Source organism: Eublepharis macularius, chromosome 4 (genome assembly GCF_028583425.1).
Source record: "Eublepharis macularius isolate TG4126 chromosome 4, MPM_Emac_v1.0, whole genome shotgun sequence".
Taxonomy (NCBI): domain Eukaryota; kingdom Metazoa; phylum Chordata; class Lepidosauria; order Squamata; family Eublepharidae; genus Eublepharis; species Eublepharis macularius.
In genome coordinates, this window is record NC_072793.1 from 161,563,448 (window position 1) to 161,584,610 (window position 21,163).

The 21,163-nt window shown below is 42.8% G+C and overlaps 1 protein-coding gene and 1 pseudogene across 1 annotated transcript; one reads left to right on the plus strand and one right to left on the minus strand.

Moving 5' to 3' along the window:
- Window positions 1–669: 669 nt before the first annotated feature.
- On the minus strand, window positions 670–4,548 carry LOC129327738 (zinc finger protein RFP-like). Its single transcript, XM_054976497.1, has 3 exons — window positions 4,120–4,548; window positions 1,212–1,421; window positions 670–681 (listed from the first exon to the last, which is right to left on the minus strand). The coding sequence occupies exons 1-3, from the start codon at window positions 4,546–4,548 to the stop codon at window positions 670–672; spliced, it is 651 nt and encodes a 216-aa protein (XP_054832472.1).
- Window positions 4,549–9,770: 5,222 nt separating this feature from the next.
- On the plus strand, window positions 9,771–21,163 carry LOC129327437 (zinc finger protein 883-like; annotated as a pseudogene).

Consider the following 21,163-nt stretch of genomic DNA (forward strand, 5'->3'; position numbering starts at 1 on the left):
TGCTCAAGGGGCTTCTGACCTGAAAAGAGAGAGAGGGAGGGAGGGAAAGGGAGAGAGAGAGACAGATCTGTCATAGAGGCAAAACACAGACTGGGCTTCTTGTCTTTCTTATGGGGATTCAGTTTTCCCTTCTTGCTTGAAGCAAAGGAATCAAGTTGGATTCTATGTGTCACAGATGCAGAGGAGTTAGCCGTGTTAGTCTGTGGTAGCAAAATCAAAAAGAGTCCAGTAGCACCTTTAAGACTAACCAATTTTATTGTAGCATAAGCTTTCGAGAATCAAGTTCTCTTTGGCAGCTGCTATAGGCAAAATGGCCCCTCCAGCCCCTCCCACCAGCAGTACTTCTGCTGGCCTGAGAGTTTTCGTTGGGGTGAGAGACAAATGGTTTCCCACTTCCCTTATTCAATTTATTATTGCATGACTTTGTACAAACAGGTCTCTCATATCCTGGCATCACCTTTTCAGCAATCCCCAGGGGGTTGCTGGGTCTCCCGCAGCAGTTTTGGTTCTTTAAAAGGTGCAGGGTAGAGAGAAAAAGCTCCATGCTGAGCCTGGCAGCATTTTAAAAACACACAGTGAACAGGTGTGCCATCACGATTAGTTTGGCTGTGTAGATAGGACAGATCTGCTGGTGTTCCATGAGGACAAATGACAAGAATCACATCTTCTTTACTGACACTCCTAGGAAAGGGTATGGGAAGGGATTCCATTTTAGCATGTAAGCCGGCATACATAAAAAGAAGAGGCACTCTGGGCTTTGGAAACTCACTCGGTTATCCTAAATGCAATCTTCTCTTGAGCTCAAGGAGACAAACTTTTGCCCATTTGAAGTTGAAGTACTGATTGGCTAGATGCCTATGACATCATGGAATACACCTTCCCTCCCACCCTTCCCTGGAGCAGCTTTCCAGCTCAAAATTGAGTTTTTAAAGAAAAACAAACTGGGTTTTGGATCCAACTTCAGCTGTGGTGTGACACTTGAATGCGTAAGCATACAATGACACTTTAAAATCAACTAAAAACAGGATAGACAGCCCACCAGAAATCAGATGAAGATGAAAAACTAACGAGGAAATCAGCATGCACTGAGAAGACAGGTATCTGTTTCATTTGAAAATCAAAAATGAAAGGAAGGTTGACTGAGCCCTCAGGACCAAAGAACACACCAGCTCTCATTTTTATGTACATTTATATGGAGCCTCTGATCTTACCTGCTGGAACTTTCTCTCCATCTTTCTTATGAGATGGCTAAGATGGCAAATCTCCTCAGAAAGGCTGCCACCATTTTCACCCTGCCTCTCTTTGATCTCTTTCATCAGGTCTTTGAGCTGGACCAGTCTGAGGTGCTCTTTTTCCTGAAGAAATGTGTGCATTTGTTCAAAAGTAAGTGTGATTTTCTGCTTCTCCATTTCCAAACGTGCCTGGTGGAAAGCACACAGAAATTGGGGGAAAGAACAGGTGTTACCATGCAGCCTCCATTTTGTCTTGGCCTCTTCTTGAAAGACATTCCTCCATATTTTGTATCAAAGCAAGCAAACTAATCTCAAGTCTTCATGGGAAAAATGAGAGAGATTGATGTAGGACCACATCCATCTCCATAACAGCATGTAGACAGCTGTAGAAAGGCACAGCTTCACCCAGGAATGGCAGCCAGGATCCCCCAAATCTCATTAAAAGGCCTTTTACCACAACTGGCTTGGTCTCTATTACCACATCTTTCAATGAATCTATGCCCATAGGATCGCTAACCTCCAGGTGGGGCTTTGGTGTTATCCTGGGATTACAACCAATCTTTGACACTACATGCATCAATTCCATAGGAAGAAATGGCAGGTTCAGAGGATATGACATCACATCTCTGCTGAGCACCCTCTCCCAAACTCTGCCCTCCTCAAGCAGTGCCTCCAAATCTCCAGAAATTTCCCAAGATGGAGCTGGCTACCTTAACTATCTCTACCGAATGTCCCACTCTTACCTCTCAGACCCTACAATCACTCCCTCTTCCCTTCCCGATCCCTGAGCTTCTCAGAGGAAAGGCAGGATAAAACTGAACAAACAGATAAATATGCAATTATGGTTGCAGTGATTTTGCTTTACAAAGGGGAAAGGCTTTTTTTTCCTGACAGACCATCAAAACCAATTCTTGATTCTTTAAAAAATCATTTCTGGTCAGATAATAAGGGACTTGTCGAGCTAACTTCCCATTTTATTCTAGACAATTTGGGTACATTCTTTTGTGACTTACCACTTGATCCCTCCTCTACCTTCTCAGTTGGGTGATAATTTGGAAACAGACATTAATAATGCAGTTCTAAAACAGTTACACCCTTCTAACCCCATTGACTCTTAAACTGACAATTTTTGTGTCATGTTTAATTCAATATAATGCTATAGTATGAATTGCAATTATTTACCGATTACAAACTCTAAGACTGCGTTAAACATTTTCCAACTTTTGTATTTTTAAAGAAAACACCAAAGAAAAAAGATCTCAGGAGGATAATGAAATTGTCCTCGTCCTCTTTGAATGTTTTCATGCTTTGCTCGTGAAATTATTGCATTTTGCACGGTGACCATCTGCTGTGCTCTTTGTGTCTTAATGAGAAAAGATCAGCATCAAATGAATATTGCAAATATACACTCCATTCCTGCCCCAAACAGTTTTGGATAGAAATGTATCACTGGCATGATTTCTTCAAAGATGTTTTTAAAAAAATATTAAACTACACACTTTGGCTAATTTTCTACTAGAATCAATGAAAGAAGTTGTTGGTCAGCTGCAAAAATTGCAAGACCTTTTTGTGGATAGAACACACGTCCATACCAAATGTCTTACTTTGTCACAATTTATTAATCAAAACTCTTGATAATAGATTTTGATTTTAACCTTCTTTTACTGTGTAAATAACAAGTTGTGTGTCTTTGGAATGCATGAAAACATGACAAATGTCTATGTAACCCCCATGAGATAATTGTTTTAGCCCAGTAGGGTGGAGTCAATATCTGGAGCCAGGCCGCTGAGGAAGAGGCTGGTTACTTCTCAGAGGCTGCCCACCATAAAATAGTCCCACACTTTCAAAAGCATGTTTAACCATCACATTCCCCTTCTACCATACTTCCCCCCCCACAAGAACATCAGGAGAAGCCCCTGCTGGATCAGAACAATGCTGTTTGTTCCATGCAGTAGCCAAACTAACGCCCCTGCAGAAGGCCTACAAGATGGATGTGGAGGCGAAATCTCCCCTCTGTTGTTTTAACTGGTATTCACAAGCATACTGCCTCTGAGCATGGAGGTTCCATTTAGCCATCATGGCTAAACGGGGAAAAAGCTGTGGCTCAGTGGAAGAGCCTCTGGTTTGCATGAAGAAGGCCTCATGTTCAATCTCTAGTTAAAAGGGACAAGGCAGCAGGTGATGTGAAAGACCTCTGCCTGAGATCTGCTACCAGTAGACAGTATTGACCTTGATGGTGAGCTGATAAGGCAGCTTCATGTGGCTAACAGCCATCAATTGCCCATCCCTCCATGAAGGGACACAATCATTAGTTGCCCTCTTTGCTCTGACCCAGATAGCCCAGGTAAGCCAGAACTTGGAAGCAAAGCAAGGCTGACCTTGGTTAGTAAATGGGAGACCTCCAGAGAAGACCAGGATTGCAGAGACAGGCAACAGCAAACCACCTCTGTTAGTCTCTTGCCTTGAAAACCCCAGCCGGGGTTGCCCTCAGTTATGACTTGATGGCACTTTCCACCACCATGCTTCCTTCCCCTTGTGGGAAGGAACACTTTTCAGACCATCTGCCGTACATTGTCGCTGTTGTGTTTCCAATTCAATTAGGTTGCTTGAAAGGAGATGCAAGGACACTTTAAAAATGGGAAAGGTATGGCTTATGTGCCCTCAAGTTGCTTCCAACTTATGGCCACCCTATGAATGAAAGACCTCCAAAACGTCCTATCATTAAGAGCCTTGCTCAGATCTTTTTCAAACTGGAGGACGTGGGAAAGTTAAGAGTTCTACAAAACGGCGGTGTGCAAGCACAGAAGCTACCCCGCAAGCCTTTTACGCACAACAGACATTTTCATAGGAGCGCATCTTCTTAAAAGAAACCGCCGTTATCTCCTACCTTGTCCTTTGGAGCCACCTCTTCCGCTGGAACTGCACGACGATCGTGATGCTCTTCGGCTGCGCCGCACGCCAGACAGAGAAGGGCTTCCTCCTCCTCCTCCTCCTCCTCCTCGCAGAAGAGCTTCCGCGGCTCCCGGTGCCTCCGGCACAAGCCCCTCTTCTGCTCTGCCCTCGTTCTCTCCTCGAGCTTCTTGACTATTTCTATGACGTTCGCCAGCTGCCGGTTCGTCCTGAACTTCCTGCGCTGAATAATCTCTCGGCACTGAGGGCAGCTGGTGGCTTTGCTGAAGTCTTCCCAGTAGTGGAGGATGCAGCCCCGGCAGAAATTGTGCCCGCAGTCGACGGTCACCGGCTCCCTGAAAGACTCCAGGCAGATGGGGCAGGTCGTTTCCTCGCAGAGCGCCGAAACGAGAGCGGCGTCTGCCATGGCTCTGCTCTCTGCGCGGCCTCCGCTGGCTTCCGATGGCAAATAATGACTGGGCAAGTATTGCTTTCAGGGGCCGCCTCGGGACGGCGGAAGGTACTCGCCGAGCAGGCATCAACTCCGGAGAAAGAGGCGTGTCTTACGGCCCAAGGCTCTAGCGGAGTTACTCCAGTCTCGGGCCGTTACTGGAGTAATTCTGCAGAAGATTGCACCTTTTGGTGGTGCCTGCCTTCTGAGCACCAAAGAATGTATCCAGCGAACCCTGGGTTCTTCGCTTCAGGGGGAGGAGAGCAAACTTTACATCTAACCAGAGGCAATCCCTTTTATTATTAATTATTAATTGGTTTACAAAGAGGAAAGGCAATCTGCACAAACTCAGAGGCTTTTCAGTTGCCAGATGCTCTAGGAAAATGTGGCACACCCTGCTCCTATGCCTTTAATAGAAGTTAGGGGGGGGTACAGAAATCAGCAAAGGAAGCTACTTCTGGAGCAGAGGTATGCAGGCAGCCTTTGCTTTTTGGCAAAGTGTTGTTTTTTAACACACTATCTACTTATGAAGATGTTGGTGCTCTGGCAAAGAAACTTGGCTGGCGGGGGAGGGGGAGGTAAAAATATTACTTCGAACGTAAAAATGCAGCCTCGAATGGCTTACCAAACACTGGACATGCTCATTGCACTCCAGAGACCATAGAGTGTACAGGGCAACTTGGCATCAATTAAACAGATCAAAACTAGAGAGAGGGCTGGACTACTAACTTTGTAGCATTCTGAAAGGGAAGAAAAGCACTGGGTGATGTAAGCTATGCAACTTCCTAATTCCTTTCCCCAGTGATCTCGCCATCTAGGGCTGCTAAGGAGTTATGGGCCCCTGCGCATTTGACTTGGGATCCCTAACTTGCAGGCCCCCAGGTTTATAATATCCTGGAATAGGGTTTGTGTGTGTGTAAAAAATTACTCGGGATATGAATGCTATGAAGTAAAGCTGATTGGCATTCTTGAAGGGAGACCCCTGGGAGTTAGAGCAACATGTTAGAGCAACATCAAAAAGAGTCCAGTAGCACCTTTAAGACTAACCAATTTTATTTTAGCATAAGCTTTTGAGAATCAAGTTTTCTTCATCAGATGCCTGATACAGAGACTGGTCAAACACAGAAGAGCAAGAGAGGGAAGAGGCAATTAGGGGGGGAGGGGGAGGGAGCAATCAAAACATTCCTTTGCTAGTATATGTAAACATCTCCTTTTGGTGTGTGTGTCAGTTGGCTTCAAAGGAGTTTGCCCTGTTAGTTTGTATAAGCCAAACAGCTAGACCATCCAATTCCAATGCAGTATGGGCCTTCGGTAATCACAGCTCTCCCTGCCAGATGCATCTGACAAAGAGATCTGTGGTTCCCGAAAGCCCACGCCAGGTACCACTGAGCTCCCCCAGACCCCACCTCTGTAAAGGAAATCTGTTATCTGTGGTAATGCGATAACCATTCATAGTCCCTATTCAGTCCCAGCTTGACAGAGTCAAATTTGCATATGAATTCCAGTTCAGCAGCCTCGGGTTGGATTTTGTTTTTGAAAGGTTTCTGTTGAACTACAGTGACCTTTAAGTCTTTGATGGCAAAGAAGCAAACCCTGAAGGAAACTTACTTCTGAGAAAACATACGTTGCCCCCAGCAAGGGACATTTCTCAGTTTTTTATAGGGAATGTACTGCCATATGAAATGTTGCATGGAATCAGTTTTTATGTTGCTTGTGGATGTCACGCAGAAGGAACCTAGCACAGAGGTGGCCAATATTTAGCCTGTACTGGGATGGGATTTCCCTTCCCCTAAAAGGTCAGATTTGAAGCTAAGGGGTGCTTTAGTATTACTCATGGCAGCATCTGCACATCATTGTTCACTAAGTGCAGCACATCTGGACTGAGATGGCTGTGCCACAGTTACCCAGGCTTTAATAGCATCCAGGCTTGACTACTAGAATGCCTTTGAAAAGTCTTCAGAAACTTCAGCTATTTGAGAATACAGCTGTTAGCCAAACCCTGCTAAATAAGCATTTTACACAGTTACTAAAAAGATCCTTATTTCCTCCCCGTTTGTTTCCAAGCACCATTCAGAGTGCAGGTTCTGACCTTTCAATCTCGAAATGGTCTAGGATCAGGTACCAAGACTGCCTCCTTGCTTAGAAACCTGCCAGCCAGGTGAGCTCATCGCCGGTGGCTCCTGTCTTGGTTCCCCCACCTTCTGAGGACAAACGAGTAGTGAACATGGCTTTTTCTGTGGTTGGACAGATAGTGCACAGTGTGAAAGCAACAATCATTCCATTCATTAATCAATACATAGAGTTCTGTTTCAGTCGTTCCTCAATCAGGAACAAAGAAGAACACTGTGGTAAATCCTCTGGCGTTTACAAGGCAGAATAACAGCCCTTAACCACAAAGCAGTAAGAATTTATCTTCCTGTCTCAGTCTTTCCTTTGATCAGGAACAAGAAGAGCACCACGTTGAATCCTCTGGCGTCTTCAAAGATGAGCAACAGCAATTAGCAAGAAGATAATTAATATAGAGGCAAAGGCTACGAGCTTGCTGGCTTGAAATCCACTCGTTTCGATACTCTTCTTCCTGGCTAATATCTATAAAAATAATCAATTGCTGTAATAATTATTCAAATTCATAAAGAAAGCCAGTAAAAACACTTACTTATACCATCTTCATTCTACAGTCTCTCATCAGTGTTTGAAATCAGTGCATTGGTAGGTTTTTTAGTGCACACTCTTGGGACCATTTTTATACCATTCAGTTCATTTTAAAGAGATCTCCTGATGATTCCGGTTAAAAGTACCGCATAAGGGGAATAATACAAAATACAATTTTACTACAAAAATACAATTTTTAGTACAAAAATAGCATCTATACAAAACTACTGTAGTACAAAATATATATCTTATAAGAATACTGAAAAATCAATTTTATTATTAAGCCCTTTAGGAGCAAGACTGTCCATTCTAAAAATCCACTGGGCTTCTGCCTGATGTAACAATCTGGGTGTATTCTCACCAGCCTTAAAAACTTGCAGTACTGAAAATTTAAATTCCCGTTCATGATTATGATAAAGTGCAAAATGTTGTGCAAGAGGTGCTTCTATGTTTTTATTATGGATTTTTGAGAGGTGTTCTTGGTTCTAATAGGGTTCTAATAGGACGTTTTGTGCTGCCAATATATATTAAGAAACATGTACATTCTGTGATGTAGATTACATTGGTCATTGCACAGATAGAAAAACAGTTAGAGTATAATGGGGCACCAGTACGTGGATGTTTAAATTTATCAATATTGGTACTCAACATGCAAACACTACAGTGGCCGCATGCATGGTGGCCAACTGGGAAATTCTTCAGTAGTTGATGCTGCTTACTAAAATCTGAATGAACCAAAATATTTCTCAGACTTTTAGTCTTTCTATATCCAATCCTAGGTGGCTCTTCACATCCTGGTAATCTTTTGACAATATGCCAATTGGTTCTAATTATTTTGGAAATGTCTCTAGCCAAAGGTGTAAAATCTAATGCCCACATTACACTTTTATCTGGATGTTTTTTTCTAGGTTGTAATAATTCACTCCTTGGGACTTTTCTTGCTCTTTCCTTGGCATGTTGAATGACCCGTGATGGAGACCCTCTATTAAGAAAGACTTCCCCCAATACATTGGACTGTTATAATCCAATTGTAAAGATGAATTCCATTTTAAACGTAAACATTGTCCATGTGGTATGTTTCTTTTTAAATTTGCCAGATGGAAAGAAGAATATTCCAAATAATCACAGCGATCTGTATTTTTTTCTGAAGAGTTTTATGCTCAGTCCGATATCACTCAGTCGGATAGTGCAGACGGAACAATGCCGTGGGAGTTCCCATCTGCTGCAGAATCTTTAAATGATTGGAAATTTAAGCAATAGGCAAATGGGAACTCCCACGGCATTGTTCCGTCTGCACTATCTGACTGAATGATGAGCTAGAGTACTATTGATGACCAGTAAGCGAGTGATTTGTAATGTTTTGCTTGCTGTACTGTTAAGCTATATTAGTAAATACACGGGTACTGTATGTTTTTATTAATTTTTATTACAGTCCATAATAGTAATGCCTGTGAGGAAGTAACGGTACAAAACGGGAATTGGAAATACGCTGGCAAAACCCCGTCGGCTGATTGTTTGAGGAAATGTTCAGCTCCAGTCCTTCTTCATCGTGATTGATGGTCACTCCCATGAGCTTTGAAAATAACACCAATTAACGAAGAAAAGGAATTTTTCACCTGCTGGACATTTATATTGTTGATTGACTATGTTATTTATTTATGGATTATACTATTTAGTGACTATTGATTGTACTGGTTCATTGATGTATTTAGGATTTAAAGTGACTATTTTCGTAAACATTATTTATTTACAAGTATTGCACACTATTAGCACTTTGCGCTTTGATATATAAAATATTGTAATAACAGTAGTCTTATAGTGTTCCTCCGGTATTTTCTGTGGTTTAGGGTGAAGCTTTTTAGGGCTGGATGTTGAGTTCATCATACTTTCAGGTGCTGCAGATCCTGCTTGGGTCTGGTTTGAGCCTTAGAAACCCTAATTTGGCTTCCCCTTAGGGGTTCGGTATTTTACATATAATCTGATGAGTGCTTAAGCTGCGAATTTATTTATTATTTAAATGGCAGCCCTAATTAAAACTTTCCAGATAGCAACCTGACAGCGGCACCATTTTAAACCTGCATACTGGCAAGGCATTGAATACAGGAGTTCTGGTATGAATAGGGCCAGAAACATCTTTATTCCCCACCCTGTTGATTTTTATTATTTTGTTATTCTTTGTTGTTATTTTGATAACAGCCAGCCTGATGAATGTGAACGCTTACATGCTGTTTTGTGCCCTTATGCTTGGTCCTAATAAAATGCATTATGTCCTTTGAGTTCTTGGTGCTGGATTTTGCTTTTGGACCAACGCAGCTGGAAACAACTTTTGCCAGACCTTCCCACGCACTCTGCAGGCTGGTCCTCTGCCTTCTCTCCCTCCCGCTTCGGGAGTTTCTCCTTACCACCAACAGATGGGAGCAGAGAGGCTTAATAGTCAAGAGGACTACAGCTCCCAGAACTCCATCTGTGCCACTAACAACCACGAGCGATTGGACTTCTTAAAGCTGATTGGTTGCTTGCAAACAGAATTTGGGGAAGTGTTTAGGTATATGAGGGCTGGGGTGGGGTGGTCTACGTGGATTCATGTTAATGCCAAAAAAAATTAACCGTATAGAGAGGAGCAACTCAAAGTTGCAGGTTGGGAAATGGGGCAGCTTGCTTTCTCCGTGTTGAATTGAACTGCTGAAGGAATGGGCGGCGGCAGCTGCACCTGGAGAATTTCTGCAGGAGAGGGGAGAGGTGGAGAAAAGACCACCGTACACACACTAGAAAGAGAAACGGTAACGCTTTCGGAAATTGGGGGCGGGGTACCCACAGGCGTTGTTACTATGTAGGTGCTAAGATCATACGCAGGTCGTTTGTGGTGTTCACCTAGCCTTCCAAGGATACGGGGTGGGAGGCTTTACAGTGCAATCCTATTCTTAATTAGTCCAGTCTGATTGATTTTTAATGGGTTCGGCTGGAGTCACTCTGCATAGCATCGCTGTGAATCAGAAAAAAACTCGAGTCCATCCTTTTCAGTCAAGCCCATCACATCACCCGCCCACCGAAATATATATATGACGACTGGAGATGAAGCTGCGCCTTAAGAAATGAGTTTATTCAAATGTGTAGCTGGTCACATTTTGTATGGGCCAAAATTGTGGGAATTTTGGGAAAAGTGCATTTTTGAGGTTTGATGGCTCATAACACCACTTTTTTTTGAAGTAATACCATAAAATTATATATCAATGAAAAGATAATTTAATCAAGAATGTAATGCAACAAAATTTGTTCAATTATCTGTATTCTATCCAATGTTATAGCCAAATAACCAGGAAAAGAAAGCTCAAGTTGCTTAGGTTGATATGAAGTAGCTTTCCTTCATTTGAACGTAGCCAATGAGCACGAGTCTTTAGAGAGCCAATCAGGTGTCACCTTGTTTTGGCAATGAGCCAATCAGGTCACAGTAGGATTCAGCTATTTTTTTTTTTTTTATAAATTTTTTTATTTTTCATAACTACAAAACACTACACCAGACTATCACAAGGAAAGGGAAGAGGGAAGGGACAAAGGGGAGTGGAAAAAGAAAAAGGGGGGGGAATGAACTACAAACACTAAACACTACACTTCAATGTTTCCCTTCATACTGTCATAATACAAAAATAGCTCCATAGAATAATGATGGAGTGGTTAATCATACAGAGAATAAACATTTCAAATTCTGATTAAACTTTCCTCCCCCTTCTGGGTCCCGGACGCAATTCTCTCTGTGCAACTGCTGTTGCAATGCTCTCCTCTTCCCCCCCCCCTCCGGCTCCTCCTTTTCTTCGTTCTTGGTGCAGCAGAATTCTGGGTTTTTATTCTCAAAATCCTTTAGTTGATCTTCTGATAATATCTTATAGGCCTGATCTTTATATCTGAACCATATTCCTTCCGGGAATAACCATTTGTACTTTATTCCATGGTCCCTCAGAAGAGCTGCAAACTTTTTATATTTAAAACGCCGTTTCCGGACTAGAAATGGAACGTCCTTCAAAATCTTGACTTTCAAACCCATAAAGTCCAAATCCGCATTGTATGAGTTATATAGGATGGTGTCCCGAATCTTTTTAGTTGAAAAGTCAATAATGATCTCACGAGGCAACTGTCGCTTTGTTGCATATTTTGAAGAAGCCCGACGGACCTCCAAAATGTCGCTTTTAACCTCTTCTTTAGTCGTCCTCGCGGGTGTCGCCAGTAGTTCCGAGACCAAATCCCACAGATCCTCATTTTCCTCCTCTTTCACGTTTTGGAGACGCAAAATTGTCTGCGTTCGTTCCACTTGTAGCCCGATCAGTTGGTTCTCCACCAACTTCAACTCCTTTTTTGTAGCCTTCACAAGTGACGCACTTTCCAGAGCAGACTTTTCTGCCCCCCCCCGCTGCTACCTTAATGGTTTTCACCTCGCTTTCAATTAAGCCCACCCTTTGATCAGTTTCGTTCAGCTTGTCAACAAAGGGTTTTATAGCTTCCACCACCGCCCTGCGCACCAATTCTTCGAGCGACTCCCCTTTCTGCAAGGTGGCCGAGATTGACTTACCGAGAGCGGGACTTTGCTTCTTTGCTGCCATTTTGGGGCGGGGGCGCCAACAAAATTCTGGAACTCCACGAAGGGGAAGAGCGAGTCTTCTTCAGATCAACCTCTCCTTCACAAACGCTTGTAGAACAGAAGGGATTCGCTTGTTTACAGGCTTCCGCCTGTTTCTTTTACTTGCCGTTTCTCGTTGCCCGGCGGCACTCGAGGCGCCGCGCACATCTGCCGGCCTCCATAGGGACAAACGGGCAATTCCCTCCCCGCATTGATTTCGGGGAGTTCTTCCCGCCGCGTCCCGGACCCTGGCTCCCTCCCTGGGAGTCCTGGGGGCTAATCCTTGCAGATCAGCCGCCCGGTCAGGGTGCCCGGTCGTTTCCTCCCGGACCAGCCGAGAGGAGCGTCCGGCATGGCTGAGAAAACGAAACCGACTCCAGTAGGATTCAGCTATTGATGTCATGTATTGGAGCTGAGAGGAGGTCATTTGTCAGTGTTATGTGATTGCTATCAAGTTGGTTGGTTTGTTTTGTGTTCTTTCATTTCGTGAGCTTGTAAAACGTAATAAAATTAAATAAATGGCACAAAGAGTTGACTGGTCACCCAGAAAGCGATGTAAAATAGTACTATTAAGTAAACAAGGCTACAGTTATGAACAAATTAGAAGAAAAATTGGTGGAAACTTAACCAAAGGTGGCATTTCTAAATTTTTGAAGAGGTATTAGGCAACTCAGTCACTACAAAACCAGACTGGTAAAGGCAGGAAAAGGTGCACACAAGCAAGGGATGATAGAAGAATTGAGAGACTGAGCCTAGGTGACAGAAGAAAATCATCGGGGTGTATACAGAACGAAATGGTGCAATTCAGTGTGAAGTTCTTGATTAAATTATCTTTCCATTGCTATATAATTTTATGGTATTACTCCAAAATAAAGTGGTGTTATGAGCCGTCAAACCTCAAAAACACACTTTTCCCAAAAGGTTTCCACAATTTTGGCCACTAGTGTAGGCATGTAGGGTTGATAAAGGAGCTAGGTTCTTTAAGATGTAGGGGAGACAAAAAGCAAAAAGCCACTTACAGAAATAAAAGATTACTTTCCCACTAGGGTTTTTATTCTATACTCCCCAAAGAGCAAAACCAGCACACATACATACCCTCAACGCACACATAAACCAGTACTTGTTCTAAAGGACAGCATCGAAGACTGATGCTGTCCTTTAGAACAAGTACTGGTTTATGTGTGCGTTGAGGGTATGTATGTGTGCTGGTTTTGCTCTTTGGGGAGTATAGAATAAAAACCCTGGTGGGAAAGTAATCTTTTATTTCTGTAAGTGGTACTATGAAATAGAAGGATGTAGAAAACTTTTTTTAATGGAAGTTTGGATGCCTTGCCTTTTACTGTATCATTGAAATGGAACAACACAAGATTGCTCTTACATTGGATAGCTACAGATTTAAAAAACAAACAAACCCTGCATAGACACTGCTGAGAGGCATCTTAAGCCTGGTTGCATATGTATGGGGATTAGGAAGATTCAAACCCAGTAGTACCTTAAAGAGCAGCAAGATTTTCCGGATGTAAGCTTTCAAGAGTCAAAGCTTCTTCCATTGGGTAGTGTACCATCTGAACTGAGGGAGTAAGCAAAAAAAAAAAGATATTACAATGTAAATTATTTTAGGTGGTTGTTGTGGATTTTCCAGGCTGTATTGCCGTGGTCTTGGCATTGTCATTCCTGACGTTTCGCCAGCAGCTGCGACTGGCATCTTCAGAGGTGTAGCACTGAAAGACAGAGATCTCTGTGTCAAACTATTAAAGTAAATTCTTTTACTTTATCTGTGTTTTTCAACTTTTTGTATAGGGCCTTTTTGTACGCTTTTGTTTAGGGTGCTTTTTGTGGTCAGGCAGAAAATTGGAAAGAAAGACTGAATTGAAATCTGAAGGGGGAGTTAAGCATCTGGAATTCAGAAGAAGATCCGAAAAGGTATGGAACCAAAAGTGGCAAAAATCCCCCATGCGACAAAGGCCTGGGACTGGGTGAATTTTAATGTTAAGCCGTTTACTTGCAATCATAATGAAGTTGTGGGGCTTATGCTTGCAGTGATGAATGGGGCAGTGCATGGGTTCTCCAGAATCATCATGTTGTTTGGTCAGTAGTTCTTCACAGAAAACGTTTTGCAGTTTTTATGCTAGACTTGCTCAAGGAGAAGCTGCCTCCTCCTAACTCCAGGGAAACTTAAGTCATTGTTTTCAATACTGTGCCTGTTCTTGGTTCCTTGAGATGGCTTCTGATGATGTGGGAGCTGAATGGGTTTTTTTTTGTTCTTGCAGAATCCCAGTGGCCTTTGAAGAAGGTCCTATGATCTGTGATGTCAGAATGGAGAATGTTACTAACACAGCCATATCTGGTAAGGAACTTGCTTCCTTGCTCACTAGGAGCCACAATGGCCCATGTCTGGCTTCTTTAGTACTTTATATTGTCAGGAATTAATTTGCTATACTTGGCTAGATAGTTTTTTAAAATAATTAAGTCTCTTAAACTTCTCAAATATGTACATTCAGACATAGTTTTCAGCATGTGTGATGGAGGAGGGATGTGTATAACTTCTGACTATTTCCATTTTGGTTGTTGTGGATTTTCCGGGCTGTATTGCCGTGGTCTTGGCATTGTAGTTCTTGATGTTTCGCCAGCAGCTGTGACTGGCATCTTCAGAGGTGTAGCACCAAAAGACAGAGATCTCTCTGTGTCAAACGATAAGCAGTGTCAAATGTTTTGACACTGAGAGATCTCTGTCTTTCGGTGCTACAACTCTGAAGATGTCAGTCACAGCTGCAGGCGAAAGATCAGGAACTACAATGCCAAGACCACGGCGATACAGTCCAGAAAATCCACAACAACCATCGTTCTCCGGCCGTGAAAGCCTTCGACAATATTTCCATTTTCACATTGGTCAACAGAAATATCCCAAATGTAGTTTTTAAAGGAATCAGTAAAGCTATGACTGGAAGTTGATTTCCAAAAACTCAGGGCCAGTGTGCCATAGTAGCATGTTGGACAATGACCAAAAAAACCCTATGTCCAAATCCATCGCTTGCCATGAAGACTGCTAAGCGACTCTGCCACAGGCTTCATGAACCTCGCACAGCTTTTGCAAGGATAAAATGGGGAATGAAGTACTACGTATTCCACCTGGAGTTCTTTAGAAGAAGGGCGGGATAAAAATGTACTACACATTCTTTGCCAGCCTTGTCTTCTGATATCCTTCTCAACAGAAAATGGGTTCTGCCACTAGAACTATGGCCCAGTCAGAATTTTGCTTTGGAATCTCTCCTGGAGGTTTTGGGGAGGATGTTTGGTTTGGGGCTATGAACCTTGGCTTAGGATACTCAGCCAAATTCCTACTGAAATCCCCTCTTTCTTTTCTAAAAAAGGGTTTCTAGTCCTCAAACCTAACCTTGGATCCTGGATGAAAGTAAGGAAATTGCCGTGGATACCAGTTTTCCTGGGTTTGAGTCAAAAAGGTATCTTTGACAGCAGTTCAGGTTACCACAAGCCAGTTCACCTCATGCTCTCTCCTAATACAGAGGTCCTCCATCTTTTTGATATCAGCGCCATTTCTAAACTTCCTGTACTTTTTTTGAACCCACTCACAAATTAGCTCCTTACTACTTCCCCCCCCTCTCAATGTAAAATGCAAGAATTTCATTTCAGTTGACGTTGAACATTTTTATATTTTATTTTTCATGCTTATTGTTTATAAATATTGGGCACTACTGAGCAACAAGTTGTATCTTCTGGCTATTTCATGCATTATACAATAGCAAACCCAAATTTGCCAACAAGCTTCCTCTCCTAGGGCCAAACTGGACCTCACACATGCTGCAGTAAGTTGAACACCCCAACCCCTGCAGCCATTTCTGCTCGGGAAAAGGGTATGGGAGGAAAGGTTGAAGCCCCTCCTTCCTTGTGCCATTTTCCTGAGCTGAATTGGATCCCAGCATGCTTGGCAACACTGGTTCCCCAACTTCATGTCTGTCTGTAAAAATAAAAAAGATCAAGGTCTCATGACACGATTCACTTCAAAGCTAACATCTAATTTGGCCCTTTTCCTCTTCCTCCTTCCTGGCCACATGACCCATCTGGGAGAGAGTTATGAGCCGTTTTAAGGTCTCTACTCTCAGTCTGAGAGCCTAATATCATCATTGTGAAAGATGGCCAACGCTTTGCACATGCCACCATTTTACAGGAATTCAGAATGTGGTGTTAGAGGCAAAACCCAGCTTCCTGACAAGTTTTCCTTTCATTTTATTTCCTAAACAAAGCAGGGTTTTTTTAGCCCTTACGGATGCTCAAGTATTTTCAAAATGCATGGACGCTGCCTGCCAAATATCTCAGAAGTCAGAGCTGATTATAATTCCAAGAGGATGGGAACTAGTTCTACTCCACTCCCCTTGACTAGCAAAGCGTGCCTGATTAATACTGAATTCCTGATGTTTTGCCTTCTCTCCCGCCCCCGCCATACATTGCCTAAATATAGGGAGGGTTTTGTTCAGTGGTACACTTAGCCCTGGATGTGCCTCTCTTATGGTTATGACTGTGTCCTATAGTAGATTATTCAGCACGTTGAACAATTATTTTGAGCAACTGAAAATGTCTTTGAAAACTCGGATGTATTTCTTTTGGGTGTTCCTGCTATGAGGCTTCCCTCTACCCAACAAAAAGTTCTGACCACTATTTATTGAATTCATATAAGGGAACCCTAGCAAAGGTCAGAGTTGTTGCTCTTGATTGTAATATTGATGTATTGTTTTGTAATAAGATCTGTTATTTTCTTAATGTGACTGATTCCACACGCTCTCCTCTCCTCTCCTCTCCTCTCCTCTCCTCTCCTCTCCTCTCCTCTCCTCTCCTCTCTCTTTTTTAAAATCCTGTGCAACTACTGCGGATTTGCCTCGTCAGTTCTGGGCCCTTCCTCATACGCCTTCCTTCTGATCAGTTCTTCTGAGGTAGAACAAGAAGCAAAAGTTAAGCAGAAACAAAAAGAGGAACCATGCATCCGAGGCCTCCAGGTACCTCAGAAAAGCCACGCCTTACCAACTGACCCATCAGGTGAGGAATGGCTTGAACTTTCTTGAAGGTGCCCAGAGGATTAATTCAGAATATGTTTCAGGTTTCTTTTCAAGACTGTCCGTGTGTTGCTGCCTTTCATGCTTTGACTAAGGCCTAGTCTGAGCATTACCACATGGACCTGTTTTCACATGACAGTTTTTGTTTCTTTGTAAAATGTACCACCTGCATTTGGGATGCAAGAAATCCATGACGACTTGATTTGATCTTTTTATCCCCTTGGTGTTTTGAACATTTGTATAATGTTCAGTATTGCCTTGGTTTTATGTTCTGATACCACATCGTCCAAAAGAATGGAGACAGTCTAGCCTTCTGCATGTGTGTACATACTAAGACTAACAGGCAGTGTACATACTGAGACTGGAGTGGCATGGTGCTCTATTTTCAGTTTTGTTTTGAGGGATCCCTATATTTTAGCTAGGCTGGTAGCAAACCATTGCCTCTGGTAGGCAATGACTTCTTGCTTCCAACTCAAGTAATTGTGTACCTTTTGTAGTTTCTACCCTGCAAAGGGCTTTTTCCACGGGAGAAGCAGAAGGCAAGGTCCTGTGTGGGAGGATGTCTGAGTGTTGCAGCAGTGAGCCATTTCCTAGTTATTGGCATTACTCCTGCGTCCAGAATGACACAAGCCCACCCCGTTTTAAAAGGTGTGTTCTCTGTTTCTGGAACACTGCTTGTGACACACATGCCAAAAAAGCTTGGGATTTGTTTCTGGCTTTTCTTTCCCTCCATCTGTGGCCTTCCTCTTCCTTTTCCCATCATGCCTCTCCCACAGAAGTTCCCCAGCAACCTAGAAATTCCTGAGCTAAAAGGTAAAGGTAGTCCCCTGTGCAAGCACCAAGTCATTACTGACTCATGGGGGGACATCACATCACGATGTTTTCTTGGCAGACTTTTGTTACAGGGTGGTTTGCCATTGCCTTCCCCAGTCATCTACATTTTACCCCCAGGAAACTGGGTACTCATTTTACCGACCTCGGAAGGATGGAAGGCTGAGTCAACCTTGGCCTTCTTGTTCCCACAGTGCGCAGACCGGCATCCAAGTTTCAATCTGGACTGTCCCCTCCTTCCAGTGGGAGCCAATCAGATGCCAGGAAATCAGCACAGGTAAGGGATTCTGAAGAAGCCACCAGGAACTGGGTTCAGTGTTGCTATAAAGAAATGGGGGTCATACAAAAGGATCCAAACCAGCCAATTACCATTTAAAGACACATTTGAAATATGAAATTTGAATATTTATACCTCACCTTTCCCCTGTGGGGAAAGATGAGGTGTCCAACAATTAAGAACAGACTTCTGTGACTTGAGGCAGTGCCCCAACTTACTATTTTCAACCTACTGTCTTTCAGCCACGTGTACCTCACTAGGTTGTTGTGAGGGTAAAATGTGGAAAACAGTAAAGAGACCTGTGATGGACAGGACTAGTTCCAGCTCCACCTCTCCTCAGAAACAGCCAATGCGAGCTGGTGGAATGCTGGGCCAGTGATAGTTGGAGTCTGTTGGAAGACAGCTACTTATGGGAAGAAGGCTTTGAGGCTGCTAAGGAAAGGCAGCAGAGAGACAGCTGGCTGTTAATATCTGTTCTGATACATTGTAACATTCCCTGTTTAACCACAATTTATCTTTGAGTTTTTAAATCATTCACTCCAGTGTCCTACATTGTAAATAAAAGCTGTGAATAAAGTAAAATCTACTGAACATGTAATATATAACAGAGATGGACAAAAATGAAATGAATTGAAACAAAGATGGTGGTGTAGATGCAACCTAAAGGCAGGGTTTTGTTTGTTCTTCCAGATGCCAGTGACCTTTGAGGATGTGACCATATACTTCTCTGAGGCTCAGGGGTCTGTGCTGGACGACTGCCAGCAAGCTTTGAGAGAAGGAAATTTAGGAAATGCAGAATTCTACAGGGATTCTCCTCTTCCTTATTTTCCTCAGGTGGAGGGAGAATTTGACTTTTGCATGTCTGCAGAAAAGAGATCCCCAAAGTCCTTTGTAGAGGTAGCCGTGTTCTTCACAGAGGAGGAATGGGCTTTGCTGGATCCAAGCCAAAGAAAACTCTACTGGGAAGTTATGCAGGAAAATTATGAGACTGTGGCCTCTCTTGTTGCAGATGTGAGGGAGATGGCAAGTGAGATGGAACCAGGAAGGATGATTGTGGAAAGAGATGAACATCTGCATGTGGAAGCAAGATCTGGGGATCAAGTCGTACTAAAGAGACAATGCAGAAGAGAAAGACGAGCAAAAAAGAAGCAGAGGAAGAAAATAGTTGCCTTTCAGAGCACAAATAAGCCTGAGGTCCTTGGCCAAAATAAAATACAGATGAGAAAGAGAAGGCATAAGGGTCCCATGACTAAGAAAGGGTTCCGCTGTAAATCCAGTATTAAAAAATATCAGAAGATTACAACATGCTGGAAAACATATAAATGCTTCAAGTGTGGAAAAAGCTTCCACTGTAGTAGTGAACTAACTAGACATCAAAGAATTCACACATGGGAGAAGCCATATCAATGCTTGGAGTGTGAAAAGGGCTTCCATTGGAGTAGTCAACTAACTAGACATCAAAGGATTCACACGGGAGAAGCCATATCAGTGCTTGGAGTGTGGAAAGGGCTTCCATTGGAGTAGTCAACTAACTAGACATCAAAGGATTCACACAGGGGAGAAGCCATATCAGTGCTTGGAGTGTGGCAAGACCTTTTCTCAGAATGGCAACCTAACTGCCCATATAAAGGTTCATACACGTGACAAGCCATGTAAATGCCTGGTGTGTGGAAAGAGCTTCTCTAAGACTAGTAACCTAAGTAATCATCAAAAGGTTCACACAGGGGAGAAAGCATATAAATGTCTTGAGTGTGGAAAAACCTACTCTTGGAATGGCGATCTAACTAAACTTCTAAAGATTCACACAGGGGAGAAGCCATATAAATGCTTGGAATGTGGAAAGACCTTCTTTTGGAGTAGCGACCTAACTAAACATCGAAAGGTTCACACAGGGGAGAAGCCATATAAATGCATTGAGTGTGGAAAAAGGTTCTTTCAGAGTAGCCACCTAACTGAGCATCAAAGGAGTCACACAGGGGAGAAGCCATATAAATGCTTCGAGTGTGGGAAGAGCTTCTCTAGGAATGCTGTCCTAACTATACATCAAAAGATTCACACAGGGGAGAAGCCGTATAAATGTTTAGAGTGTGGAAAGAGCTTCTTTCAGAGTTGCCACCTAACTATACATCAAAGGATTCATACAGGAGAGAAGCCATATAAATGCTTGGAATGTGGAAAGAGCTTCTCTTGGGATGGCCATCTAACTAAACATCAAAAGAGCCACACAGGAGAAGCTATATAAATGCTTGGAGTGTGGCAAGATGTTCAGGTAGAGTTTTACCTTATACCACAAGCTTCACATAGGGGTTCATCCAATCACAGTTAGCATATGGGAAACCTTGCCTGTTTGTTGCTGTGACATTCTATGGCAGCTGCCCTTGAACAGTCTCATTTCTGCCCAGTTCCCTCTTTTCTGGCCATCCATCCTCTGTATCAGGCATCTGAGGATGTTCTCATTTGTTGGTGGGATTAGTACGGCAGTGAAGCACAACAATGAAAAATACATTCCATTCTGAGGAAGAAAAAATAATGTGTATTGATGCAACTTTTTCTTTGACATTAATTCAAGAGCTTGAAAGTTTGTGTCTCGCCTTCCTCCCCACTTTCTTCTCATGTGCTCAGCAATTGCCACTATCTCTGTGTTGGCCCTTTATATTCCTGCAGGTGACTTCAGGAAAAAAAATATTTGTGCCTCAGATGCAGAAAACATTTTGGCCCATAAATCAAATCTCGTGCACCAGTGAGTTCTTAGTTGAGGGGTCCTTTAAATATTTATGATTTGAGAAATATTATTGTTGGAAAGCAGACCTTGAGAGGCATCAGTGCACACAGGAGAGAAAAAAAATGCCTGGAATATGGGAAATGCGAAAAAGGCTTTCCTTGGAATTTGGTCATTACAAATGCCCAGACTGTGGCAAATGTTTCCCATGGAAATTGGTCTTGGAGAGAGATCTGAGAGTCCATATGGGAGAGGAACATTGTCAATGCTTCAGGAAATGTTTTGCATGGGCAATAAATCTTTGTATACATGAGAAAATCCATTCAGGTTAGAAGCCCTTCAAATGCTTGGCATGTCAGAGAACTTTTGTTTATCTCTCCCATTTTGTATACCTCCATAAATGCCATCTGAAAGATAAACTCTATAAGAAAAAATAA